Genomic DNA, 24,994 nt, shown 5'->3' on the forward strand with positions numbered 1-24,994 from the left:
GTGGTCCTTGTGGCAGCAGGAAACTAGTACACATTCCCTGTCCTTCCTTCCCTTCACTACAATGGAAAATTGTCCCTTCTATCTTTAAGTTTCTAATGGACTCTTTACACTTTATAATTTACATATCAATATCTCCTCCTAACAAGGATTTAAATACTTAAAGGCAGAAACCACATCTATTGCATATTTATCCATGAGCACAGGTCTAGAAAATACATGGCCATTCACTCATTCATGCATGCATTTGTTCACTCATTTTCTCATTCAAATATTTTAGTTATTGAGTGTTTAACATGCACCAGACACTCTTATGTTTAGTAAATGCACTGAAGAGCAAAAGTAGAGGCTTTCTGTCTTCAACGACCTTACAGTTTGATGGAAGAATGGACATCAATTAAATCACCCCCAAAATAGAGTTGACTGAAGAAGGTATAAAAGTGGATGAAGGGTTCTCTAGAAAGAGAACCAGCTTGTTAACTAGACAATGGCCACAGATGCACGATGAGTGAGCTGGTCTAGACCAGTAGACATACTACTCAGCTGAGCTCAGGCCAGCTTGCTGACCCACAGAATCGTGAACTACATAAACAGTGAGGATTCAAGCCATGAAGTTTTGGGGTGGTTTGTTATGCAGCAAAACTAACTGATACATAAACTCTATGGTGGAGGGAGGAGAGAGGAGGGGAGAGAGAAGAAAGACAAAAATTGAGGGGAGTGGTATGAAGTTAATCACAAAAATGCAAGGAGGATGGAAACTTGTTAGTAGATTTTATGCAGCATTATTAATGTAACAAGTCAACTACCTTATCATATATCAAAAACAAAGTTTTAGGGCCCCAAATACCATGATTTTCACAAACGGTGCATGCACATCTAGGATCAGGAGTAGACCAGGTAAGAAAAATATTGAGGGTCTTGAAAGGAGAGAATGATTCATAAGAAATTTGTTGAAATTTCTTCCACTTAGAGTAAACAAAGACAAGACAAGCAAGTGAATACAAAATTTATTGTGCTTAGTAATATCTAAAGCATCTAATATGTAACCTTCCACTTGCCAGGCATGAACATTATCCAAGCAGTAAAGACTTCACCTTTCCTGGACTAATACTAGTCAAATAGTCAATGTGCCCCGGAGAAGGCAATGGCACCCCACTCCAGTACTCTTGCCTGGAAAATCCCATGGACGGAGGAGCCTGGTAGGCTGCAGTCCATGGGGTCGTTAAGAGTCGGACATGACTGAGTGACTTCACTTTCCCTTTTCACTTTCATGCATTGGAGAAGGAAATGGCAACCCACTCCAGTGTTCTTGCCTGGAGAATCCCAGGGATGGGGGAGCCTGGTGGGCTTCCGTCAATGGGGTCGCACAGAGTCGGACACGACTGAAGCGACTTAGCAGCAGCAGCAGCAGTCAATGTGCCCATAAACAGGTTTGAGCTCTATGGGCTTGTGTAATTTCTCAGGGAACCTTTTCTCTCTTTCTAAGGTAATGCAAATTTGAATTTGCTCCACTGAGATTTTTGACCCTTTATTAAGTGTAGGAATTTAATGACTTTCTTATTCTACAAGCTCTTTCTACTTCTTCCTGTTTTCTAGCTAATCAAGTCAGTTTGTTAGATGCCGGGGCACTTGAAGCTCTCTTCAATCTTATTTTGACCTAATTTATTTTAGCAGATGTAAGAAACTTCACTGCAGAACTCATTAAAATGAGCCTTCTGTGTTTCTCCTGCTATGATCTGGTGAGTTCTCACATGTCCTTAAGTTCTTAGGGGAAAAACAATGACCTATTAGGACTTTAAGGAAGAAAAATGAAATAATAAAAAAAGAACCATTTTAAGTGGAAATATCAATTCAAGAGAATGAAGTTACTAGAATGAAAAAAACTTCATTGGAATTCTAAATTACCTTTGGCAAGTCAGAGTTTAGATAAAGAGAAAACACTGAGGAGTATCTCAGGAGGCTAATTCTTGTGCTCAGAGAGGGAAAACAAGAAAGCCTGGGTGCGTATCAGAGCCTCAGGTAACTCCTGGAGAGTACTCTGAGGCAAGCTAGAGAAGGCATCGTTAGCTGGGAGAATGATAACTGCAGATAAAGAAAATGAACAAAGGCCCAGGGTAATAAACAGTACTGGCTGAACCCCCAGCTGGGCTGGCTGTGAACACAGCCCAAAGGAGGCCGTTGTTGAGGTGCCCGCCAGCAAAGAGGGAAGCTTACCTGGGTCTACCAATTTTGGCAGAAAATCCAAGCAGCATTGGTCCTCATCTGGGGTGGACAGCCCCAATTTTATAAGAGCTGAGAGGGGTTTCAGGATGGATTTGAGGAAAAGGACCTCTAGGCAGGGGAAAACAAACAAACAAAACCAAGGAGAGACGTGGCTACCAACGGGAGAGGGAAAGAAGGAGGGGCAAATATGGGGTAAATAAGAGATACAAACTACTCTGCATAAAACAGTTAAGCAACAGGATATATTGTATAGCACAGGGCATTATTGCCACTATCTCATAATAACTGTTAATGGAGAATAACCTGTAAAATACTGAATCACAATGCTGTATACCTAAAACTAATATAATATTGTAAATCAACTATACTTCAATAAAAAATAAACATGGTTAAACAGATAAACAAAAGCAAACCAATCCATACACACACACACACAAAGAACAAAGAGAAATCAGCTGGTTGGAGAGTGGGTTCACCTGAGGAGTTGTAAAAGTACTGATGCGACAGAATGTACCTGCTGAGAAAGCAGATTCTACATGGTTGTCTCTTATTCATTCAACAAACATTTACTGAGGGTCTACTCTTGGCCAAGCATCATGACTCAGACATGAGGGAGTGACAGTAAAAAGAACAGGGCCTTGCTATTCGACGTCTATTTCAGAGTAAACAATAAAATGGGAATAGGATAAAACAATTGGCATTTAATATTGACATTATTTGAAGATACAGACACATGCGCACACACACATAACTACATACAAAACAAAATAAGAAAAAATGGGGGCATGTTTCTTGAGGTTTAGTACAACTAGCTTACTGTGTGAATAAATATACAAATCAGTTAGTGGGTTCAGCAGAGCACGGCTGTACCAACTTACCACAAGAATTCAACATGTATAGGAATTAACATTTTTTTTTTTAAAGAGGGAAAAAAGAACAGTGATAAATCCAACAAGTGCAATGAGTGAGTTTCTTTTAAGAGTGAGTTTCTACTGTGTTTGCAAAATATAAAATATTAGTATTTTCTAACACCATCAGGTCCCTCTACTCTATTTTTAAATTGATAGAGCACTTAATATGATCTCTACCTTCTTAACAAATTTTTAAGTTTACAATGTAACGGTTGACCCTGGTACAGTGTTGCACAGCAGCTCTATAGAGTTTATTCACCTAACTTGATGGAAACCTTATGCCCAGGTCTCCCTACGTTTGATATGTTCTAATTTCTATCACCAACCCATCTGCACATGGCAGATATCAAGGCTCATCATGATGAACTATACAGCTCTTAGCTCTGAGGAGCTGGAAGAAAGAGGCTAAAGAGCTTTCAAAACATTACTGTCTTTAAAATCATTATTATGAGGAAAATCGCCCTTCAATCACACCGCATTATTTATGAACCAATTTCTTTTTAACTGACTATCTTAACTTACACTTAAGTTGACACGTTTCTGGATAAATATTTGTGCTGCCAGGACCTTGGGGCCACACACATTAGCAAACCTTGTGTACTATATCGTTCTGCCATCAAGGACGGCTGAATACACTGGGTGTTTCCTATTGTTTCCTGAATCATATTCCATGTATAGTTGGGGGAAAATGTAGCACTGTGTGTGTGAGTAACAAAAACATAACCAATTATGACTGTAGAAAATTTCATTGTTTCATTAGAGAAATAGCTGCAAGCAGAGTTTGAACAGTGTAATGTGAATTTTAACCTCAGTGTTATAAGATGAGAAAATTAATGAGGCTGTTCTACAGTCCAGAGGTGAACAGGGTTCCAATGGAGCCCAACTGTTTTCTAAGCTGAAGCAGTTAACATAAAAGTTAGATCCATTTCTAATATATTTCTCTTTTAATATATTATGTCTAATATTTTATTACTACAGTTCTTGTAGCATTGTTTGTAAATTAGCAACAGAATAAGAAGGAGGGATGTTATATCTTCAAGGTACATTTGCATGTTCAGCTGGTAGAATTCACTAGGATGTAACTACAATTTCGAGTCAGTAAAAATAAACTGTTTCTGAATTTTAATCAGAAAATGTTAAGGGAGAGGTATTAGGAATAAAATGCTTTAAAAGCCCATTCTAAAACTTAAGTAAAGTTGCTTTGACAAATGCCTTTTGTTGCAAATTGTTTTGAAGCTGATGTTCCATGCCTCATCAATTCCATTTGCCATTATATTATTTATTTCATTTTCATTCTCAGCACCGTCATATTTAGACAATGGTAAGACCTTAAACTTAAAATAACCTCAACAAGTCCCTACACTGCATTCAATATCCTAGAGCCCTGACCTTTACTTTATAAGGTTTTGCAGAGATTGTCAAATAAGGAGAGGTCTTATTGTAGAGTCCACATTGAATTTGAGGAGACAGGATCTGTGTATCTTCATGTACCAAAGGTAAATCTCTAGTCAACTGAAATGGTTTTCCTGAGCCATAGTTTCCTTGCCTTGATAGAAAACTCAATATATAGCTAATATATTTATTTCCTGGGGTTACTGTTAGTATCACATGAAATGATGCATGACTTTGTCAAGTTTTAGGAAGATGGAAAGGTGGTACCACTGGTCATCAAGTCTTGAACTGATTTAAGATTTTCCAAGAGGCTGACTCTTCATTTTTAAGAAAACCTAAAGAGAAAAATCCTAAAATTCACCAATGTGAAAAATAGTTATGTACACTTCTAAAACATTTCTGGAAGTTTCCCTTGATACATTTATTGCTGAGTTTGATTTATAAAAATACGGTTTGAAAGAACAGTTCAGCCTCTCTACCTGATCTGTATTTCTCCACAGCTCTTTCCATGACCTAACATTTTCTTTTCTTTCCTTTCTGTCCCCCATCTCCATCTTGCTGAGTAACACATTAGACTGCTGCATTTCCAGTGTCTGTGGAAGTTACTTGCACTTAGGAGAATCTTAAATGTTTGTTGAATGAATAAATACATGAATGAATGTTATGAGAAGCTACCGTTGTTGTTCAGTCGCTAAGCCTTTGTGACTCCATGGACTGCAGCACAACAGGCTCCCCTGTCCCTCACTATCTCCCAGAGTTTGCTCAAACTCATATCCATTCAGCTGGTGATGCTATCTAATCACCTAAACATCACTTCTAAAAATATTCAAAGTAGCTTTTCCTTTATAACAACTAGCCTTTAGTTTCATAATTATGTCATGATTATATAGATAATTTTAGGGTAGTGATCTTACAAAATTTCACTCAACAATAATAATTATATTCTATTTAGTGTAGTACTGTATGTCACACACTTATATATACTATTGAGAACCTCAAAATAGCACCTCCCTCCCCCTACCAATGCTGAGAATTCTTTCCTCACTTCTTTCCTCACTAACAGAAGGCACTTAATTAAAAGTTACGCAGCTAGTGGGGATTGGGAGCCAGAATTTGAAACCAGGGTTTAGATGGACCATTCCACAGAGACAGTTTCTCCCCAAAGAAGATTAATTACATGTAAAAATTAAATGTGATTTAATGTTTATCTGACGATGTCTTTACTGCATCTTTGTTCTGGATAAATACCTTAGGAAAGATACTCAGTGTTAATTAGACAGTTGTTTTCTCTTGATGTTTGAAGACACTGTTACATCACATATTTTGGCATTTATTGCTGCTTTGAGGAGTCTACCTTTAATCTAAGCATCATTTAAAATAAATTTCCCAGGTAATTCTGATGTAGGTGGTCCATGCCTAGAGAAAACAATTCTGGAGATAAGAGAGCTTAGAGCTTAGACTTAGAGCTTCTAGAGAACCTTCCTTCCTAATAGCTCCAGGCTCTTCTATGGGGTGACCCTCGATTCCATCCATGTGGAGGGTTGAAGTCCCCCACTGAAGACACAGAACAATGAAAATCGGGGAGATCAAACAACTGGTCAGTTCACATCACAACCAGAGCTGGAAGCCCAGTTTTTTGACTTGTTCTAGAGCCGACCATGTAAATGTACATGTGAACCCTGTGGACATCATCAAAATGTGGATTGTGATATTCAGTAGCATGAAGTGCAACTGGAGATTCTGCATTTCTAACAAGCTCCCAGGCAATGCCAATGCTTGCTGTCCCCATCCCATCCTTTGAATAGGAAGCTGCAGAAGCAGCTGGCTGTCCCTCTTGAAACATGCCCAAGGATTTAAACATATTTAAGGATGCAACACTCCTGGTCCCACAAGCTCTAATTTACTCCAAGAAGGATCACTATATTTCTTACTCTGTCCCTATTGTTGAGTATTTTCTAGAATATGAACCAAATGAGGAATGTCCTAATCAGGCTTTCACAGGTTATCTGTGTTTAAGAGCCCAGGTTGGGGTCCAAAACACCAACTTATAGTTTCAGAATCACCACTTATAAAATGTGTGATCTTGAATAAGTAGCTACATCTACATCTCCTTTACCCTATCCTGAAAACACTAACAATGATCCCTCAGGATGCTGCTGGGAAGGATTAGACTGTGTGAGATCCAGAGCACAATGCCTGGGAAACAGTAAGCGCTGTCTAATTGTCAGATACGTGAACTCTTAGCATACTGCTGTGTGACCCTCATTCTGATATTCCTAGACTTATGAAAGGAGTCCTTGCCCTTCAGGATTTTATGGGCTCTAATCCTTCCCTCTTTGAACCTCCTTAAAGAGTCATTATAAGGATTAAATGAATTAATATGCATGAAACACTTGGAGCCGTGCCTGTCACATAATTAGCACCCAAGATGGCTTAGCTTTTATTTTTAGCGCTTACTACAATTATAATTAAGTCACTTTTGAGGGGCTTTTAAATTACCTCTTCCCCCATTAGACAGCGAATCTTAGGAGAGTAGGGATGACATTTGCTTTAGTCACCTCTGTATCCTACATCTTAACACCACACCTGGCACACAGTTGCTGCTCAATAAATACAACAGAAACATAAATGAAGGAGTGTATGAACAAATGAAAGAGGGAACGATAGAGAAAACATTCTTTCCTTCTTGAAGAGACCCGCAGGGAGGAGAAAGGATGAGAAACACTCTCTCAGAGCAGAGAAGCAGTGGGAGAGAGAAAAGGCAACCACGTTGGGAACCTGGTCTGGGGGAGGTTTGGAGGGGGTGTCTTCCAAATTCCTTGGAGAGTGAGGAATTTATAAATATCAGTCAGAGCATGTTCCCGGAAAAAATACGAGTTAACCGAGTTTTCAGATAAAATACGTCTGGAGATGCTTTGAGGTAAATAAAATATGAGACTATGTATAAAATAGATAACGAATGAGAGGCTAGTAAGTAGCACTCTAATCAATAGTGTATTGATTAGGGAACTCTAATCAATGCTCTGTGGTGACCTAAATGGGAAGGAAATCCAAAAAAGGGGATATATGTATATGTATAGCTGAATCACTTTGCTATACAGCAGAAACTAACACACATTGTAAAGCAACTATACTCCAATAACATTTTTTTTCATGAAATAAAATACGACAAATGAGAAGCCTTTGAACTTCATACAACAGGGGCCAATGAGAAACTCAGAGAAGGCAGCAAGAGGCTTTCCTGAACTTTTACCTTCACAGAGGAAAAAACTGGGATCTGGCAGTTTGTCCAAGGGACTTTTGGGATCATGTGGAGGGAGGAGAGGGTTAAGGCCACACAATTACTAGGTCAGAGGTTGTGTGAACCCCCCTTTTTCCAACTTCTCACAATGAATGGGTTATGCCTGAACAGATGGCAGGGAAAGGGTTTCGAGGAAGTAGAAAGGGAAATACAAAAGAATTCTTTGAGCTGAGCTGATCATAGGGAATTGCTTTATCCATATTGCATTTGGTTTTATTATGGTTATTCTTCACTGAAGATACTCTGTCTCTGCAATTTATAATAGGAACATAAATCTCCCCTTGAGATGGAATTACCCAGGAAACCATTTCTAGGCTACTTTAGACCCATCCCATTACTGCAGTCATTTTCTTGGTAGACTGGGGAAAACATCCCCCCTCACCTCTTGCACTCATCAAGGGCACCAAGTGAAAACTGGCAGCACAGCAGACTTTGATTAGAGAGGGAAGGAAACAATGATACTATTGTCTAGTCTGTGTGGTCTCAAAAGGGTTTTCTCACAGCATATATGAAAGCGATCCTCTCCAGAACTCTGGAGAAGGGACCTATTATTCCCATTTCACAGATGAAGAGAACTGAGGCTCCGGGAAGGCTAATGAATTGTCTAAGACCAAGCATACTTGTAAGTGGCAGAGCCAAGATTTGGATCTATAATACTTCCTCTCCTTTGAAGTTCAATTCTTTAAGACAATGTAGGCAGAAGACAACTTTCCTGATGGGCATTTTACTACGGCAATATGCTTGGAATGCCTTTTATCTTGGCAAAAGTGACAAGGGTCTCACTAGTGACAGATATCTTTTAACAGTTAGTCATCAGATGAGCAAGGATGTGGGCCCAGGTTCCCTCATCTGTGAAAGCCCTACATCGATCCAAGCTCATGAGTAAATGTGAAGAGCACCACTGCAACCTACTACCTGTCTTTGATGTGCTCTCCATGTCTATGACGCTTTTTAGATCCATTCAGGAGCTCAATGTTTCCTGTAGCCTCTAAAGAGGCTGAAATACAGTTAAACTAACCCCCCAAATTCTTGGGTATACCTAATTAATAAAAAACTGGGGTCCAATCTCAGGCATCCAGACATTTGGTAATAACTCAGAACACATATATTTCTCATATGTACCAGGTCCATAAACTGGCCTTTCTGCATCTGAAATGATTCTTCAGCTCACTGGGCTGGAAGAACAACTGAGCTCTGCTGTTAACACCTTTCTGCACTGAATTCACCATCGGGCCTGGAGAAACGCAACTCACCTTGCAGGGCTTCAATTTTCTGACTTAAAGAAATTAAGGTTTAATATTTTACTGTCACTGTCAGATGGTTTGAGGATGTCATCTCTTCCTGCTGGGATGCTGACTCATAAAGTAGGTATGCTGCTGCTACTGCTGCTGCTAAGTCACTTTAGTCGTGTCCGACTCTGTGCGACCCCAGAGACGGCAGCCCAACAGGCTCCCCCGTCCCTGGGATTCTCCAGGCAAGAACACTGCAGTGGGTTGCCATTTCCTTCTCCAATGCATGAAAGTGAAAAGTGAAAGTGAACTCGCTCAGTCATGTCTGACCCTCAGCGACCCCGTGGACTGCAGCCTACCAGACTCCTCCGTCCATAGGATTTTCCAGGCAAGAGTACTGGAGTGGGGTGCCATTGCCTTCTCCGCAAAGTAGGTATATCTGACTTCAAAACCTGTCCTCCAACCACTCTGCTAGACTGATCTCTAAGGCTTCCTGTGGCTTTTGCCATGTATCACTCCATGCTCCTTGGGCAACTGAGGATGAGGATGAGGAAGGGAGGCTGCTATTCACTATGTGCACTGAGGGCAAAACCACCCAGTTAACAAATAGTAAGAAGTAAGCCTGTGGACTTCCATCTGCTGCTACACTGCCATTATTTCCCAAACAACCTCAAAGAGGACCTGTGTGCTTTAGACATACCTACCTTTATTTTCTCACTAAATTTTATCAATATAATTTTGTAGAAAAACTCTAGATTTTTGAGTCAGGACATCTGAGTGTGAATCTAGGTTCTGTCCATTATCAGTTGCAAGCATTTGGGCATAAAATGATTTTAATGTCCATTTGTTCATCTATTAAAAGGTTATGATATTTTCCATTTCCTCTTTTGGTGATTTCTGAAATTCAATAAGACAATGTAAGGCAAGTCAGCATGGTGGTAAAGTGTTATACAGAAAAAAGGAATATAGTAGTAAAAAGAAAGACTTAGAGATGCCTTACTTATCTTTGTTAGACAAGTTGCACAGAGTATTTGGGGGAAACCACTTAAGAATCTTAGAGTAAACCAGGCAGTGAAAAGTAGGTATGTTCAGGGAAGATTCCATCAAAACTGGTGGTGAGTACTCAGTTTCTTTTAAGAGTCACTTGGCATTGCCTGGAGATGTTTGGTTCTCACAAACTTGGTGGTGTGTTGGGGGGCAGCTGGCTACTGACATCTAGTGCGTAGAGGCAAGGGATATAGCTAAATACCCTGTAATACATACAACAGCCATACATACATACAACATCAATGAATTATCTGGGTCAAAAATGTTAATAGTGTCAAAGTTGAGAAATCCTGCATGAGTTTTAGAAGCTAGTGTATCTATGTATTCCTGTGTTCTAGCATCTAGAGCTGTACTTGGCATAAAGTAGACACCCAATATATATATACATGTTTTCTGAATGAATGAACATGCGAATGAACACCCACAGAGAACTTGATAATGCCAGACAGAACTAATTCATACTGCCAGTGAAAATCTTATATCCTCTAGGCACCTTCTCTGTCTACTCCTCTAGCTTCTTTACTTTTCTTTTCTGTCAGAGCTTTTCTTTTCTCTTCCAAAGTCAGGTAAGAGTAAGAATAGCCTATCAAATCTGAGGATACCTGGGAGCTATAAATAATGCTTCCCCAACCACCCTCTTCAGAGCACTCCCTTTCAGCTGGACAGTCGTCACATCAGTAAAGAAACGCATTCACTGTCATTCCTTCACCGAGCCCGAACACATAGGACCAAAAGCACATCTTTCCTGCAAATGTCTTCCCAGAACAGTTCAATTATGCTTTTAGAAAGACACATCCTGGCCATGAAAGAGAAACTAGGTTTAGATGAGAAAATGGAAAATGAAGGCATTTAGTTCTAGGAGCGCAGATATTTTGTCTATCTGTTCATCACTGTATCTCCCATGCCTAGCAGGGTTCCTGGCATGTGGCAGGCATCCTTAAATATTGGCTGAATGTAAGAATAGCCTGATGAAGTCACACTCCAAGCCTTCCTTCAAATCTGCCCTCAACTAAAAAAAATATTTTTGGTCTCAACCATTCAATTTCATAGGAAGGCAAATTGAAGGTCATAGGTTTTGAAAAATTATATCCCTTTTCCTCCCTTATCCAAAACTAGATAAAGATATATAGGTTCATCATTGAGATGTGGCCGTTAACATGGCGACTTAAACAGTGCTCACAATAATAATCTATATTGGGCATGAATGTTCTTAAGGCCATGTTTTACCAGAAATAAAACAAGCCTAAAATATTTGTCATGTCTCTGCCAGAAAGCCTACATGGAGACAATGTGTGGTACTTTGGGAGGATTTAAACATTCTGTAAGCAGGGCTGAGGAAGTCACATGGTGACTATCAATAGAAACTTTTTACCCCCAACCTGCCAGTCCCCCCCAAAAACCCTAATGACATGATTACACACTTATATTGGCCAACCCAGAGCTCCCTAGTGAACTGACTGCCCTGTGCTGGGAATAAGCTTTCCAGAAGCCATAGGAGAATGTGTTTGAAGTTGCCCAGGAACCATTTCCCATTAAGACTTTTGGCTAGAATCTGTGTTAAAAAATGATCACTGTAAAATAAATTAATTATGCAGATCCATTAGTCTGCAGAGTAGAGAGACTGAGGTGTTTCCATTTTCAATTCAACCTTAGTCTTTTAAAGATTTAAAGGCACACCAATGACCAAGAGCTTCTTCTGAAAGAGAGAATAGTTCATGTGCTCCTTTCAGGCTCAAAATTCTCCCTGATTCCATTTTCTTAGACAAGTATGGAACAGGACCACCAGCTCTGTTTGTACACTAGCTTAGAATGTTTGATGACAAATTCAAGCCTCATCCAACACATTATGTCTTAACACCAGATGCTTCCTCCATACTTAATAGATCGTTTTTAAGCTCTTAAGGATCAACATGATTAAGTACACACATCCACGGCCAAAGAAAAGGCAGAAGGGAATGTAGGTAAGATGAAATACAATCTCTATGTGATTTATATTGGATTTGGTCACCTCTGGGAAGAAACATCTATCTTGTAGATGAAGACTGACATATGATAACACTTAATAAAACTGTCTCTAAGTTTAGTGTGAAGGGGTAAGCTTATATCTGATAAACACTGTGGATGAAAACAACATTATGTTTTTAAAAGTGCTCATGTGATGATTGTTCATATATTTAAAACCCATAAATGCTGTTGGAAACAACAGGTTGATTTAAATTTCTTTTTCCTCACTGGCTATAATACAACACCCTGATTAACCACACAATTATTATTTTTCAAGAGCAAGGGAAAGAGGTAATAGAGAATTGATAGTTACTAACCTTGCCTCTGACAAAAATAACAGTCATTCTGGAAACATTTTATTGGGCACTTTACTCTGAACTCTTAATTCACTAGAAATAACTCAAAAGCTAACACTAGTAGATGCGGCAGTCCATATTGACCAAGAAGTCAATATCGTGTCAACACTTCAAAACTGGACTTTTAATCCTCCCAGTTTGTGATGGGTTGTTTCTGTTTATTTGTTTGCTTGTGTTTTTAGATCCCTCTGGTTTTGGGTGAAACAGAGCAAAAGTGTCCTAAGCTCAGTTCTCTCTCTCCTAGCAACATTTTCATCAATCACAATCTCTCTCATTGTGGGAAAAAATGCAGCATTTCACAGGTTCACCTTATGAAAGGTGTGCCCTGCCTCTAGCCTGAAAACTGCCAGTGGGGGAGAAATCTCAAACATATTGATTCTATGTCAGTTGCATTTTCCTCCCAAAAGATCCATTTGAATTTTATTGGATTAAATGAATTTCAAATGGCGGGGGGGGGGGGGGGGGGGGGGCGGGGCGGGGTTCAGTGCTCAGGTGCAAAAGAACGCATCTGGGACCTCTGAATTTCAACTTTGTCACGCTTCTCATCATGCTTATCGGCAGCTGTTTTCATTTTTTAATTACTCAGGTGGTATAGATGCTTTGCAATATTCTACCTGAAGGGCCACCTCCGTGCTTTCCAGCTGACCACAAAGTGCAAGAAAATAATGCTGAGGGTGAATTAAAAAAAGGTGAGAATTCTACAAATCCTCCACAAATACATCAATTCAGCAGCAACTGCTTTTTATATTTTCCCTCAGTGACAAACAGATGCCTTGAAGTATTGATATGTATGTTATCATTGCATCTTTATTTTGACTCTATGTTCGAAAGATTGAAAAGCAAAGAGATGGATTTCTTATGATCAATTTTAAAAGCTACCTTAATTTAGCTACTACTGCATATAGCTCTCCCTAGGCTGGCTCCCTTTCGTCACATCCACATCTTTGTAGTTGAGTGGAAATACAATACACATTCTCCAGTTACAAATACATAATTTGCTTGTAGTCACAAAAGCACAGCCTGAGAAGGAGGCTATGCAGTTTTAAAAGAGAGAAAAGCACTAATAAAATATGGGGTGTTATTGTAAGCCCCTGCAAATCACTGCAGACTGCCTGTAGATTGTACTGATGAAGTGAAACTCTGACTGAGGGGAACGATGAAGAGCTTGACTCCAGAATGAGTCTGCCTGGCTCTGAGTTTCATCATTATCACTGTGTGTGTGCCTCAAACTTGCCCTCTGTCTCTGTTTTCTTATCTGTAAAACGGGGAGGTAATACGATCTCCATCCTGGGATGGCTGTGAAGATTCAAGGAAACAAGCCATGCAGTGTTTAGCACAGTGCCAGGTATACAGTAGGCACTTACCGAATGGAAATGACGGATGCATTCTTTATCTTGCTAAACAGAATAAATGGTCTCATAGTGAAATAAAAATTCCCGTTGTTATTCCCAATGTGGCACAAATTTCTATTCCTTGGAAGAGATTACAACATTACTGGAGGGATATGGCATTCTGGACTTCTCCAAAGGGATGCTTTTAAGACCAGGCGTGCTAATCCTCAGTCACACAAAAGGTCTTGATGTCTTCAAGACACAGATGCCCCATTGCTCTTCCTCTGTCAGTGGATGTGAGCCTGCTTGGAGCCCTAACACTTTTGTCAACTGGTAACCTAGAGGACAAGATGCTTTCACCTGCAGGGTGCCACCCCCTCACATCTGCATTCATTTCTATTACTGAACAGCTTCAGAGGACAATCAACTCTTTTTACACCTAACAATTTTGTACATAACCTGTTACGACAGCCACGTAAAGAGAAAGATGACAAAAATATTAAGGGATCCATTGGGGGAGTGGGTGTTGGGAAGATGAAGACAGATGTTCAGTGCTGTTGAGTTTACTTAGTACTAAATGCCAACAGCCCAAGGATTAAAGCTTTCTTTTTTCAACAAATTATCAGCTAGGGAACACTTGGTTCCCATGAGGATTTATGCCATCTAACACTGTTGACACTAGGAACATGCCTATTTGATCAATAAGAGGCAATGTAAGTTCATATGGGTTTGGAGGATTTTTAAAAAATATATAATAGCTTTTTTTTAAAAAAATTATTGGAGGATTTTTGAGGCTGAACATGATTAACCAAAATTTAAAAATCTGTTTGTCAGAATGAGTAGTTTCATTCCAGCTTACAAAGAGTGTGTGAGGGGCTGAATGTTCAAAAGAAGATGTGAGGACCACATTTCCAGATTCCTAGACACTATTTCCATGAGCTGCTCCTAGACAACCTCAGGATCTGAATCATGGCTCTTATGGAAAAGATTCTATGCCTAAGAGGTCTATTCACACATGATGTTCCCAACTTTACTTTCAAAATCTCTGAAAAATAGAACTACCCCTTTTGCTTCTTATTCAATGATGCTTTAACTTTCATTATAAATGTATTCTCTAATCCATTTCACCATGAACAAAAGACAATGCAGATTTGTTGTCTGTGTAACAAAAAGAGAAGATGAAAGCCTCAGTTTGTTTCCATTAGAGCAATTACTTAATCATCTTATCATCTCTGTCTAGGATAATTATATTAATAGACTTTCTCTCAGACTTCTGAATTAACAACAAAGAATTCAGATCCTTTAACACTTTCTGGAAAAAAGAAAAAAAAAAAGCAATTAAGCAGTTAACCAGGTAATGCCTTGTAAAAACCATAACCAGCAGTGGTGAGCAGGTCATGGATTTGCACTGGTATGAATTTAATAACAGCAACTTCTCTCTTGATCAGCATCAGACATAGAAACAGGAGAGCCGGGCTGGGCATCTGACAGATGGTGGCACAAGTACACAGCTCAAAGAAAGACGGAAGAGGAGCAACAGCCACTCAACCATTAGATCTTTTCACAGAATTCTGGAGTAATGATCTGAACACGTTCCATAAATTCAGTTCTTTTCAAGGTGCACGTACCTGATCTTAAGAGAAAATTCATCCAGCCTACTCTGGTTTAAGACCTCATGAAGTCAGCATAGCCCTTTTGGCACAGCACACAATATTTATCAGCTATTTATGGAGTTTAAGAAATTCTTGCTCTGACACTAAGGAAGAAACTTTAATTAAAACGGTATGCAGGCAGGTTATGGCACAGTGAATACACTTAAGACATTAAACACTCCTGGTGGGAGGCAGAATGACATTACATTTTTATGAAGCCAGATATAAGTTGGCTTTAATAGTTTCCTTACTATGTTCAAAGACACCCAACACATTCTTGAACAACCAAGATAAGCATCAGACTACCACACAGCACAGCTCTTTGGTTTAAACAGATGAATACAAGCAAGCATAGTAAGAGAAAAAAAAGACGTTATCACTAAAGATGTCAAAAAATGATATTTGGAAAGATAAGTGACTGTACAGTCTAAATCTATGCAAACACACACAAAACCAGCTGTAAATCAAGAGAGATAGAAACTTACCGGAGCAAATATCACCATACACATTTACAAAAGAATTGATAATCCAACTTCCCTCTCCTGAAACAAAATAGAGGCTGTCTCATACTAAAAATCAAGCTTCTCTGTCCACAGCACCAGCCACTGGTCCCTCTTTTTATGAAGCAAAGGAGGAGAACGAGAAAATCAATGAGGAGGGTAAGGGAGATGTTATACCAATCAGGTAGCAGCTTCTGCCTTATTTGCAGAGAGATGGCAAAACGGTCATATTATTAGACAGTGACAACCCACAGCCGAAGTACAGCAACCTGATACTTCCCTCTGGTGAGAGGCTGCCTGCTTTGTGGGAGGTGGTTACCATCCCACACTTGGCTTTTTGCTCCCAACTGCAAGTGCGGGACTGGCTGCTTTGAGTAAGCCGCCTGCATCACCCAGGGAGCACAGGCTCCCCCTTGACTCTGCAAGCCCCCTCCTCCCTTCACCCAGTGCTTAAAAACAAACTGGGAAATCAAAAGGAGCTGGGATTTTGTTGTGTCTGGGGTGCATGGGGGAAGTGTGGTTTTAGAAAATCCTTATGAATAGATTTGCATAGATTAGGGAAATGGGTAGGTATTTGTTTTAAAAATTGCCCCTGTTTTTATGGAAAAGTCTGGATGTGATGCCTGATCCCTTTTTGGGAAATTCATACCACAACCCTAAATAATGAGGAAGGTGATGGCACCAGAAGACAGGCTTTTCAGGCTCTGGCTACTGGGGAAAGGACAAATGATGACTTGGTGGGTTTTCTGTCCCAGGAGTGTGACTTAAAAGTCTCCCTGGCAGGTTTCGAAAGGTTTCGGTGTGACCTGGGTCTGCTTTATCTACAAATGGGCCTCTGCGGGAGGGGGTTGGCCCAGAAAGTGTGCACATCATCCCAAGACAGCATATTGGGGGGTATTGGTAGTGAATTCATGGGGAGGCTCCCAAAGGTTAGATGTTCTCCACACCAGCTTCCTGAGGCCCTCCTCTCGGGGGTCTGCACCACAGCAAAGGAGGGAGAAATCCACAAGCCTCTTTCCCAGCAAGTTCCCTACTTCAGGATTCCTCTGGGGACAAGAACAGTGTTAGGCTGGCCCAGGCATCTCTGCTTCATCTTTTGTGTGAAGCTCCCTTCACCTGGCTAGACTTTTCATTGGTGGTTATTAATTCAGAATCCGTCCTGAGTCTTTCCTTGGGTCCCTCTCTCTGCCTCACACACAATGGCACCAGCACGGCAACAAGCATCACAACACTCATCATCTCCTTCCTCCTGTTCTTCCTCTTCCAAACACACGATAACAGCTCGAGGAGGTCGGGGGACCAACCAGACAACCAAACCTGATGAGGGGTCAGGGTTCCAGCCTCAGTCTTCCATTGTCTCGTTCTGTAACTTGGGAAATATCTGAGGTCTCCAAGCCTCAGTTTGCCCTTCTTGAAATGGGCACACTTACACCTCACAGAGCTGTTAGTGGAGGGCAGTGGGGAGCAAATGAAAAATGGCTACAGTATTTCAACTCAGGTACAACTTGGGCTCAGCATCCTCCAGCCGCCTGTCTCCACTTCTTCCAGTGATAAGTCTGCTCCTCACAGGTCGCCCTCCAGGACACGCAAGAAAGCTTCAGCCTGTAGGCGGCCCCTTTGAAATTCTGAGAGGAAGCTCATTCCACCCCCACCTGTACTCTCCTCACTGCCACACCTTACCTGCCAACTGAAAAACCACTGCATTTCAAGAAGAGAAGTCACACAGGGGAGTAAACTACGCAAATGAACACAGAAAACGCAAGCCAAAAAAAAAAAAAAAAGACTGAGAATCACCTGGCATTTCCATTAGCTTTCAGTAAGCATTTGTGGAATAAATGAATGAAAGGCTGACTGAAGGAATAAGGCCCCTTTGCTAAAGGCCACAGTGCCTGCCAGGCAGCTGGTGACCAGCAGTGCTCCAGTAAGTTAAAGACACGCAGCTACAGCTACCCACCTGTGGGGCACAAGCACACTTTCCAGTTTCTTTGGGTGGACAGTGAGTCATTTTCATCAGCGTTTTGAATATTAAGAACCCTACTTCCAGGAAAAGAAAAAAAGGTTTGTCTTCCACATCTCAATGCCAAATATTTCCTAAGTATTTACTTGTGTCAGGAACTAGTCTAAGTTTCTGTTGTTGTTCTGTGTAAGTGGTTATCATGTGTGAGCCTCACAAAACTGTGAAGAGTTACAATTTTCATTCTGGTTTAAAAAGAGGAAACCAAGATGCAAAGAATTAAGTCCAAAGGCAACAGTCAATAACATAAAGCCACGGTTCGAAGCCAGTTGAATGCCAGGTGCCAAGGCATTAACCTCTCTGTTACAGATACCACACTGTGGCATTTACACTTTCATTCACTCAGGGTCCAGGGTGTGCGGAATCCACACATGGATTCCTGGACCTGAAATGACTCCACAACTCTTCCCACCACATGGATTCATACCACAGAGACTGGGAAGCCCAGGAATAGAAAGGTCTACCAAGCTGCCAAAGCCCCAACCTGGGCTCTCCATTCTATGTGGACTTGACCTTATTTAACCCGTGGCAGATGGACAACGCAAGGCCCAGTATTGGGACTGCCAGTGGCCTGTCCAGTGACCCTGGGTATGTCCCTTCATTTACCCATCTTTCAGGTTTTCTCAAGTTAAATGGAAGGGTTTCCACTGAAATCTCTAAAGGGCTTTCTGGGTCAACGTTGGCTAGATAAAGTTCTAAGACTAAGGGTTTGATTCTATCCTGCTGCTGGGGTGAGCTGTCCATGCCTCCTATTTTGTTCAAGATAAAACATCAACACTCTCTCTGGCTTCCCTGCCACCTCTTCCCTCCACTTATCTCTCAGCTGGGCTACTGTGATAGATCCCTAACTGATCTCCCTGTCTTTACTCCTATCCCATGAAATCATTCTCCATGTTGTCCAGATTGAGCTACTAAGAATATAGATTAGATCACTCATTTGAAAAAAAAAAAAAAAAAAAGAATTTCCTTTGTTGTCCAATAGGCTTCAAGTAAAACTCAAAGTCTTTATTGTGTCTTCAAATCCTGATGTGACCTGCTACCACCTGCCTTTTTGTTTTTATCTATTTCCAACCCTCTCCTTCCCTACTCTTCGGTCACACTAGCCTTTACTGCCTTCTCGCTTGCCGTTTCTTCTGCCTGGAACACTCTTTCCTCAGATCTCTGCCTGCTCTCTTCCCTTGTCACTGGATAGTTGGTTCTACGGTCCACTCTTTAGAGCAGGAGTCCCTAACCTCCGGAATCTAGTGCCCGATGATCTGCGGTGGAGCTGATGTGATAATAATGGAAACAAAGTGCACAATAAATGAAATATACTTCAATCATCTCGAAACCATCTCCGCTCCAGCCCACTCCATGGAAAATTTTTCCTTCACAAAATTGGCCCCTAGTACCAAAAAGGTTGGGGACCACTGCTCCAGAGGGTCCTTTTTCCCTAACCACCACATGTAAAAACATCCTTTCTGTCTCCCCATTCACAGTGTCCTTTATTTTTGTTGTAGTGGTGATGGTCGGGTTGGGGTGTGTGTGTGTGAAATACGGGTTTTTGTACTTCTTATTGCCTGATTTGTTCTTAGTTACTTGTTTAATTATTGATTATCTTCTCTTCTTTGAGATAACCTCAGAGAAAACAGGAAGTCTGTTTTGCATAACACCATATTCTCCGTGTTTAAGAGAATGTGTGGCACGTAGTAGATGTTTAATAACGTCTCATGCATGGACCGATTAATCAGCACAAGAACGACTCAGTGTTGACACAGAGTAAAGAAACCTGCTTCTCAAAAGAGCTTTCTTCAGGTGAACAGAGGTGACTGATTCACTCATATTAATGGACACAGACTGTTTGTACTTCCTCATATGGGGAATCTTCTTGAAAGGTTGTGGACTTCTGCATTATGTTGATTTAAGTGGAGGCCATGTCAAAGATAATGGAGAGCTCCTTCTGTAAAGTATTCTGAGCAGATGTTCTATAGAAGCGTGGGTGCCCAGGGTTCAATTCTTCTAGACTCACATGGATCTTTGCATACCTGACCGGCATCAGAAAACAAACAGTCCTAAAAGCCAGCCACTGAGACTGCCCTTCCCTCCATTCTAGCAGACAGCTGAGACAGTCAGCTACCACTCTCTCCAACATGCCACTGGAACTGACAAGAAGAAAGCAATATGCCATTGTTTGATAGTTTTTATTTTGGAAAAATGATATTAATATTGTCACTACTGCCTTAAAAATAACATTTATCATTATTAGACTGTTCAAAATAGTGCAGTGTTCTCTAAGTTGGGCTTTTATAGAGAAAATAAAATAGATGAAAACAATCCGTGATTCTCTGCAAACATCATTAGCAATGCTAATTTCCAATATGGTCAGGTCTTCAACTCTGATCTTTCAACTGAGTGTGGCCTTCAGACAACTTCAAATGATTTTGTTTTCCCTGAACTGAAATGCTGGTCTCCCTTTTGGTGGACATGCCTCTTGGCAAATGCAACAGTTCTTTTTCCTTAACAGCTTCTATTTCCAAACATCTGGCTTCTCAGAAGGGGTCCTTTCAGGCCTGTTTGCTTCAAGTTTAGACAGTGGGAGGTCTAGCTTTCTAAGCATTTAGCAAACACTGAGAGGAAAATTCCAGCACCAGGAGAATCTCTCCCTCCGCTGCTGTGGGAGGAGCAAGGTAATCAAAGACAAGAAGGCTGCTCTGGCCACACTAATAAATGGCCCAGGGTGTTAGCTAAGTTCCTTCCATTTAGCTCCCAAAACAATTTCAAATCTTTTGAACTATAGCAATGAGAGCACTTATATCCAATCCACTCATGGAACAGCCTTGAAATCTTTAATTGTGCCTTCCTTACTCTGACTGCAAACAGCTCCTAGCAGGAGTAAAATGCAGCTATTTATTTATTCTGATGTGGATGTAGAGAGGATCAGGGGAGAAATTTCTAGACCTCTTTTTAAAATTTTTTTCTTGAAGGAAAAAGAGTGATTTCTTCCAACTTTATCTTTTTTCTTTTTCAAATACCTAATGCAATAAAATAATATCAGTAACATTTGAACATTTATTAGGTTACTAGCTTTCCTCAGCCAAGTTTAAGGCTGCCAAACAGAAAGAAGTTGAACACAGATGAGAAGTGTGTGGAAACAAAAAAAGCTAAGAAATATAGTAGAATAAGGTCTGAGGAGTGTTTGGATGCTTGGGTGGAAATGTAGCCCCAAATGATACTGGGAGGATAAGGGCCACAAATGATAGTGAAAACTGCAAGTGAAACACAGAGAAAACAAACTTCTGGTTACTAAAGGGGAAAGGGAGGGGGAGGGATAAATTAGCAATTTGGGATTAACAGATACACACTAGTATATATAAAATAGATAAACAGCAGAGACCTACTGTATGGCATAGGAAACTATAGTCAGTATCTTATAATAACCTATAATGGAAAAGAATCTGCGTAGGTCTCTCTCTCTCTACATACACACACACACACACACACATAGAGTCATGTCTGACTCTTTGCGACCCCATGGACTGTAGCCCGCCCGGCTCCTCTGTCCATGGGATTCTCCAGGCAAGAATACTGGAGGGGGTTGCCATTTCCTTCTCCAGGGGATCTTCCCCACCCAGGGATCGAACCCAAGCCTCCCACATTGCCGGCAGACGCTTTAACCTCTGAGCCACCAGGGAAGCGTATATACACACACACATATATATAACTAAAGTTACTGCACACCTTAAACATTGTAAATCAACTGTACTTCAATAAAAATTAATTTTAAAAATAATAAAACAAAAAATAGCAAATGAAAAATGGTTGACACAGTCTCTGAAGACCATGTATCTAAGCAGGATCACACCATATTCATCTGTATATCCTCCAAAGCATAATGCCCGGCACAGAGCAGCCAAGCAAAGACGATTTGTTGAATGCAGGAGGACAGAGGACCTGGGGGCAGACACCATACTGGACAGCTTCTGTATGTCCCTCCAGCTCCCCTTTCCCACCCATTCTGTGTCCACCTAACTGGACCACATGGATCAGTGCTCATCTCCGAGGCTTCCCAATGAAGGGGCAGCCAATGGGAGGCACTGCCAGGAAGTCAGAGGGTGAAAGGAAACTGAGGTCTGGGTACTTACTCTCTTGGTCCCTACTGATGAGTATCTAAGTTGCTTCTGCCTCTCTGGCAAATGCTACAGGTGCTGTGAAGTTGCCTGCTCCACACACTTTCTCTGTCTCTCTTTCTGTCTCTCCCCTCCCGTCTCCTACACCCATTTGATCCTTCAGGCCTGGGATGCTAACAGCTTCTTTCAGTTGCCATCCTCTAGACACCACTGCTTTTTACTTTAGTTAAGTTCTGCCTACTCCTTTTTTTTGACTATATATATTAAAAAAAACTCCTCCTTTAAAAAACAAAACTCCCCTTAATCACCCAGTTTGAGTGTGCCAGCTCTTTCCTACCTAGAACCTGACTATACAAATAGGTGGATCCAAGTTCCATTCTGTCCCTTACTCCACGTAGTGTTTTCACTCTCCATCATCTATAAGATCCACTGCTTATAAACTACTACATGCAGAGTGTAAATACAGAGCAAACATATGATATCTAACAATGTGGGGACACTTACATCTTGATACTCTTTGCCAGCTTCTGTTTGCTTTATAGAGATTAACACCTGGCTCTTTGATTTTTCCTCTAGAGGGAAGAGCTTGTCAGTCACGTTTCAGAAAGGAAAGAACAGCCCATGCCATGTTCAGAAAGACTTACCAGATGTTCCTCTCTTGAATATGAAGGAGGTATAGGAGTGAAACTGAGGCATAAAGTTTAAAGTAAGTAAGTATTTGTTGAACTGACTTTGAGTGTCTGCATTTCTGAATATTCATAGGACATGGGTCAATCTACTCAGTCTATAGAGCAGGACTTTGGAGAGTTGCTTCCTACTGACACTTCATAGAGGGCAGACTAGGAATTCCCCAATATTCAACCATGATCTGGACCTTAGGCAATAACTCCAGTGTTATTATAAGCTAGGTAACTTCTGCTTGTATCCCTACTCTAATCAAATACTTCAAGCCAATAGAGGAATTAAGTACCTTTAGAAACTTCTTCAATATCCCAGAAAAACTAACTCTGGAGGGAAGGGGACTCAGGTTTTACATATCACAGTTAAAGCCTACTCAGGGCTCATGTTTTCAATAGGAAAGAATAATCTCAAATCCATGAGAACTTTGATATTTTCCCAAAGGAAGTACAATTATTCATCATTTTAAAAATTTCAGTTCAACAATTGTTCATGGGGTGAGTGCTAAATGCCAGGTGTGTGCTAAGTTCTGAGGATTGTTGTTGTTTAGTTGCTAAGTTGTGTCCAACTCTTCTGTGATCCCATGGACTGTAGCCTACCAGGCTTCTCTGTCCATGGGATTTCCCAGGCAAGAATACTAGAGTGGGTTGCCATTTTCTTCTCCAGGGGATCTTCCCAATCCAGGGATCAAACTCAGGTTTCCTGCACTGGCAGGCAGATTCTTTAACACTGAGCCACCAGGTTAGTCCAAGTTCTGAGGATAAAGTGGTGAAAAAGATAAACATGGTCCTTGCCACTAGGTTCTGAGGATCTTTCTGATTTATCTGCATAAGTCAGGAACCTTGGAGAAGGAAATGGCAACCCACTCCAGTATTCTTGCCTGGAAAATCCCATGGACAGAGAAGCCTGATGGGCTATAGTCCATAGAGTCATAAAAAGTCAGACATGACTGAGTGACACAGCCACAACAACTGTATAGAGTATAGTATTCAGTTCAGTTCAGTTCAGTCGCTCAGTCGTGTCTGACTCTTTGCAACCCCATGAATCGCAGCATGCCAGGCCTCCCTGTCCATCACCAACTCCTGGAGTTTACCCAAACTCATGTCCATCGAGTCAGGATTGCCATCCAGCCATCTCATCCTCTGTCGTCCCCTTCTCTTGCCCCCAATCCCTCCCAGCATCAGAGTCTTTTCCAATGAGTCAACTCTTCACATGAGGTGGCCAAAGTATTGGAGTTTCAGCTTTAGCATCAGTCCTTCCAAAGAAATCCCAGGACTGATCTCCTTTAGAATGGACTGGTTGGATCTCCTCGCAGTCCAAGGGACTCTCAAGAGTCTTCTCCAACACCACAGTTCAAAAGCATCAATTCTTCGGTGCTCAGCCTTCTTCACAGTCCAACTCTCACATCCATACATGACCACAGGAAAAACCACAGCCTTGACTAGACGAACCTTTGTTGGCAAAGTAATGTCTCTGCTTTTGAATATGCTATCTAGGTTGGTCATAACTTTCCTTCCAAGGAGTAAGCGTCTTTTGATTTCATGGCTTCAGTCACCATCTGCAGTGATTTTGGAGCTCAAAAAAATAGTCAGCCATTGTTTCCACTGTTTCCCCATCTATTGGCCATGAAGTAATGGGACCAGATGCCATGATCTTAGTTTTCTGAATGTTTAGCTTTAAGCCAACTTTTTCACTCTCCTCTTTCACTTTCACCAAGAGGCTTTTTAGTTGCTCTTCACTATCTGCCATAAGGGTGGTGTCATCTGTATATCTAAGGTTATTGATATTTCTCCTGGCAATCTTGATTCCAGCTTGTGCTTCTTCCAGCTCAGTGTTTCTCATGATGTACTCTGCATATAAGTTAAATAAGCAGGGTGACAATATACAGCCTTAACGTACTCCTTTTCCTATTTGGAACCAGTCTGTTGTACCATGTCCAGTTCTAACTGTTGCTTCCTGACCTGCATATAGGTTTCTCAAGAGGCAGATCAGGTGGTTTGGTATTCCCATCTCTTTCAGAATTTTCCACAGTTTATTGTGATCCACACAGTCAAAGGCTTTGGCATAGTCAATAAAGCAGAAGTAGATGTTTTTCTGGAACTCTCTTGCTTTTTTGATGATCCAGCGGATGTTGGCTATTTGATCTCTGGTTCCTCTGCCTTTCCTAAAGCCAGCTTGAACATCTGGAAGTTCATGGTTCATGTATTGCTGAAGCCTGGCTTGGAGAATTTTGAGCATTACTTTACTAGCATG

General features: G+C 40.9%; 1 protein-coding gene across 3 annotated transcripts in view; it reads right to left on the reverse strand.

The window, feature by feature from the left end:
- Positions 1–24,994, reverse strand: part of SYNPR (synaptoporin) — a 300,659-nt gene that overhangs the window by 161,599 nt on the left and 114,066 nt on the right. The window contains exon 1 of one of the 3 annotated variants that reach the window (XM_019985148.2): positions 15,929–16,246. The exons of the other annotated variants lie outside the window; for them this stretch is intronic. Coding sequence (XP_019840707.1) covers positions 15,929–15,952 — 24 coding nt within the window. The 5' untranslated portion in view covers positions 15,953–16,246. Of the gene's footprint in view, positions 1–15,928; positions 16,247–24,994 lie in introns of those variants that run through there. 3 annotated transcript variants of the gene reach the window in all.

The sequence above is a fragment of the Bos indicus genome, chromosome 22, assembly GCF_029378745.1.
Source record: "Bos indicus isolate NIAB-ARS_2022 breed Sahiwal x Tharparkar chromosome 22, NIAB-ARS_B.indTharparkar_mat_pri_1.0, whole genome shotgun sequence".
Taxonomy (NCBI): Eukaryota; Metazoa; Chordata; class Mammalia; order Artiodactyla; family Bovidae; genus Bos; species Bos indicus.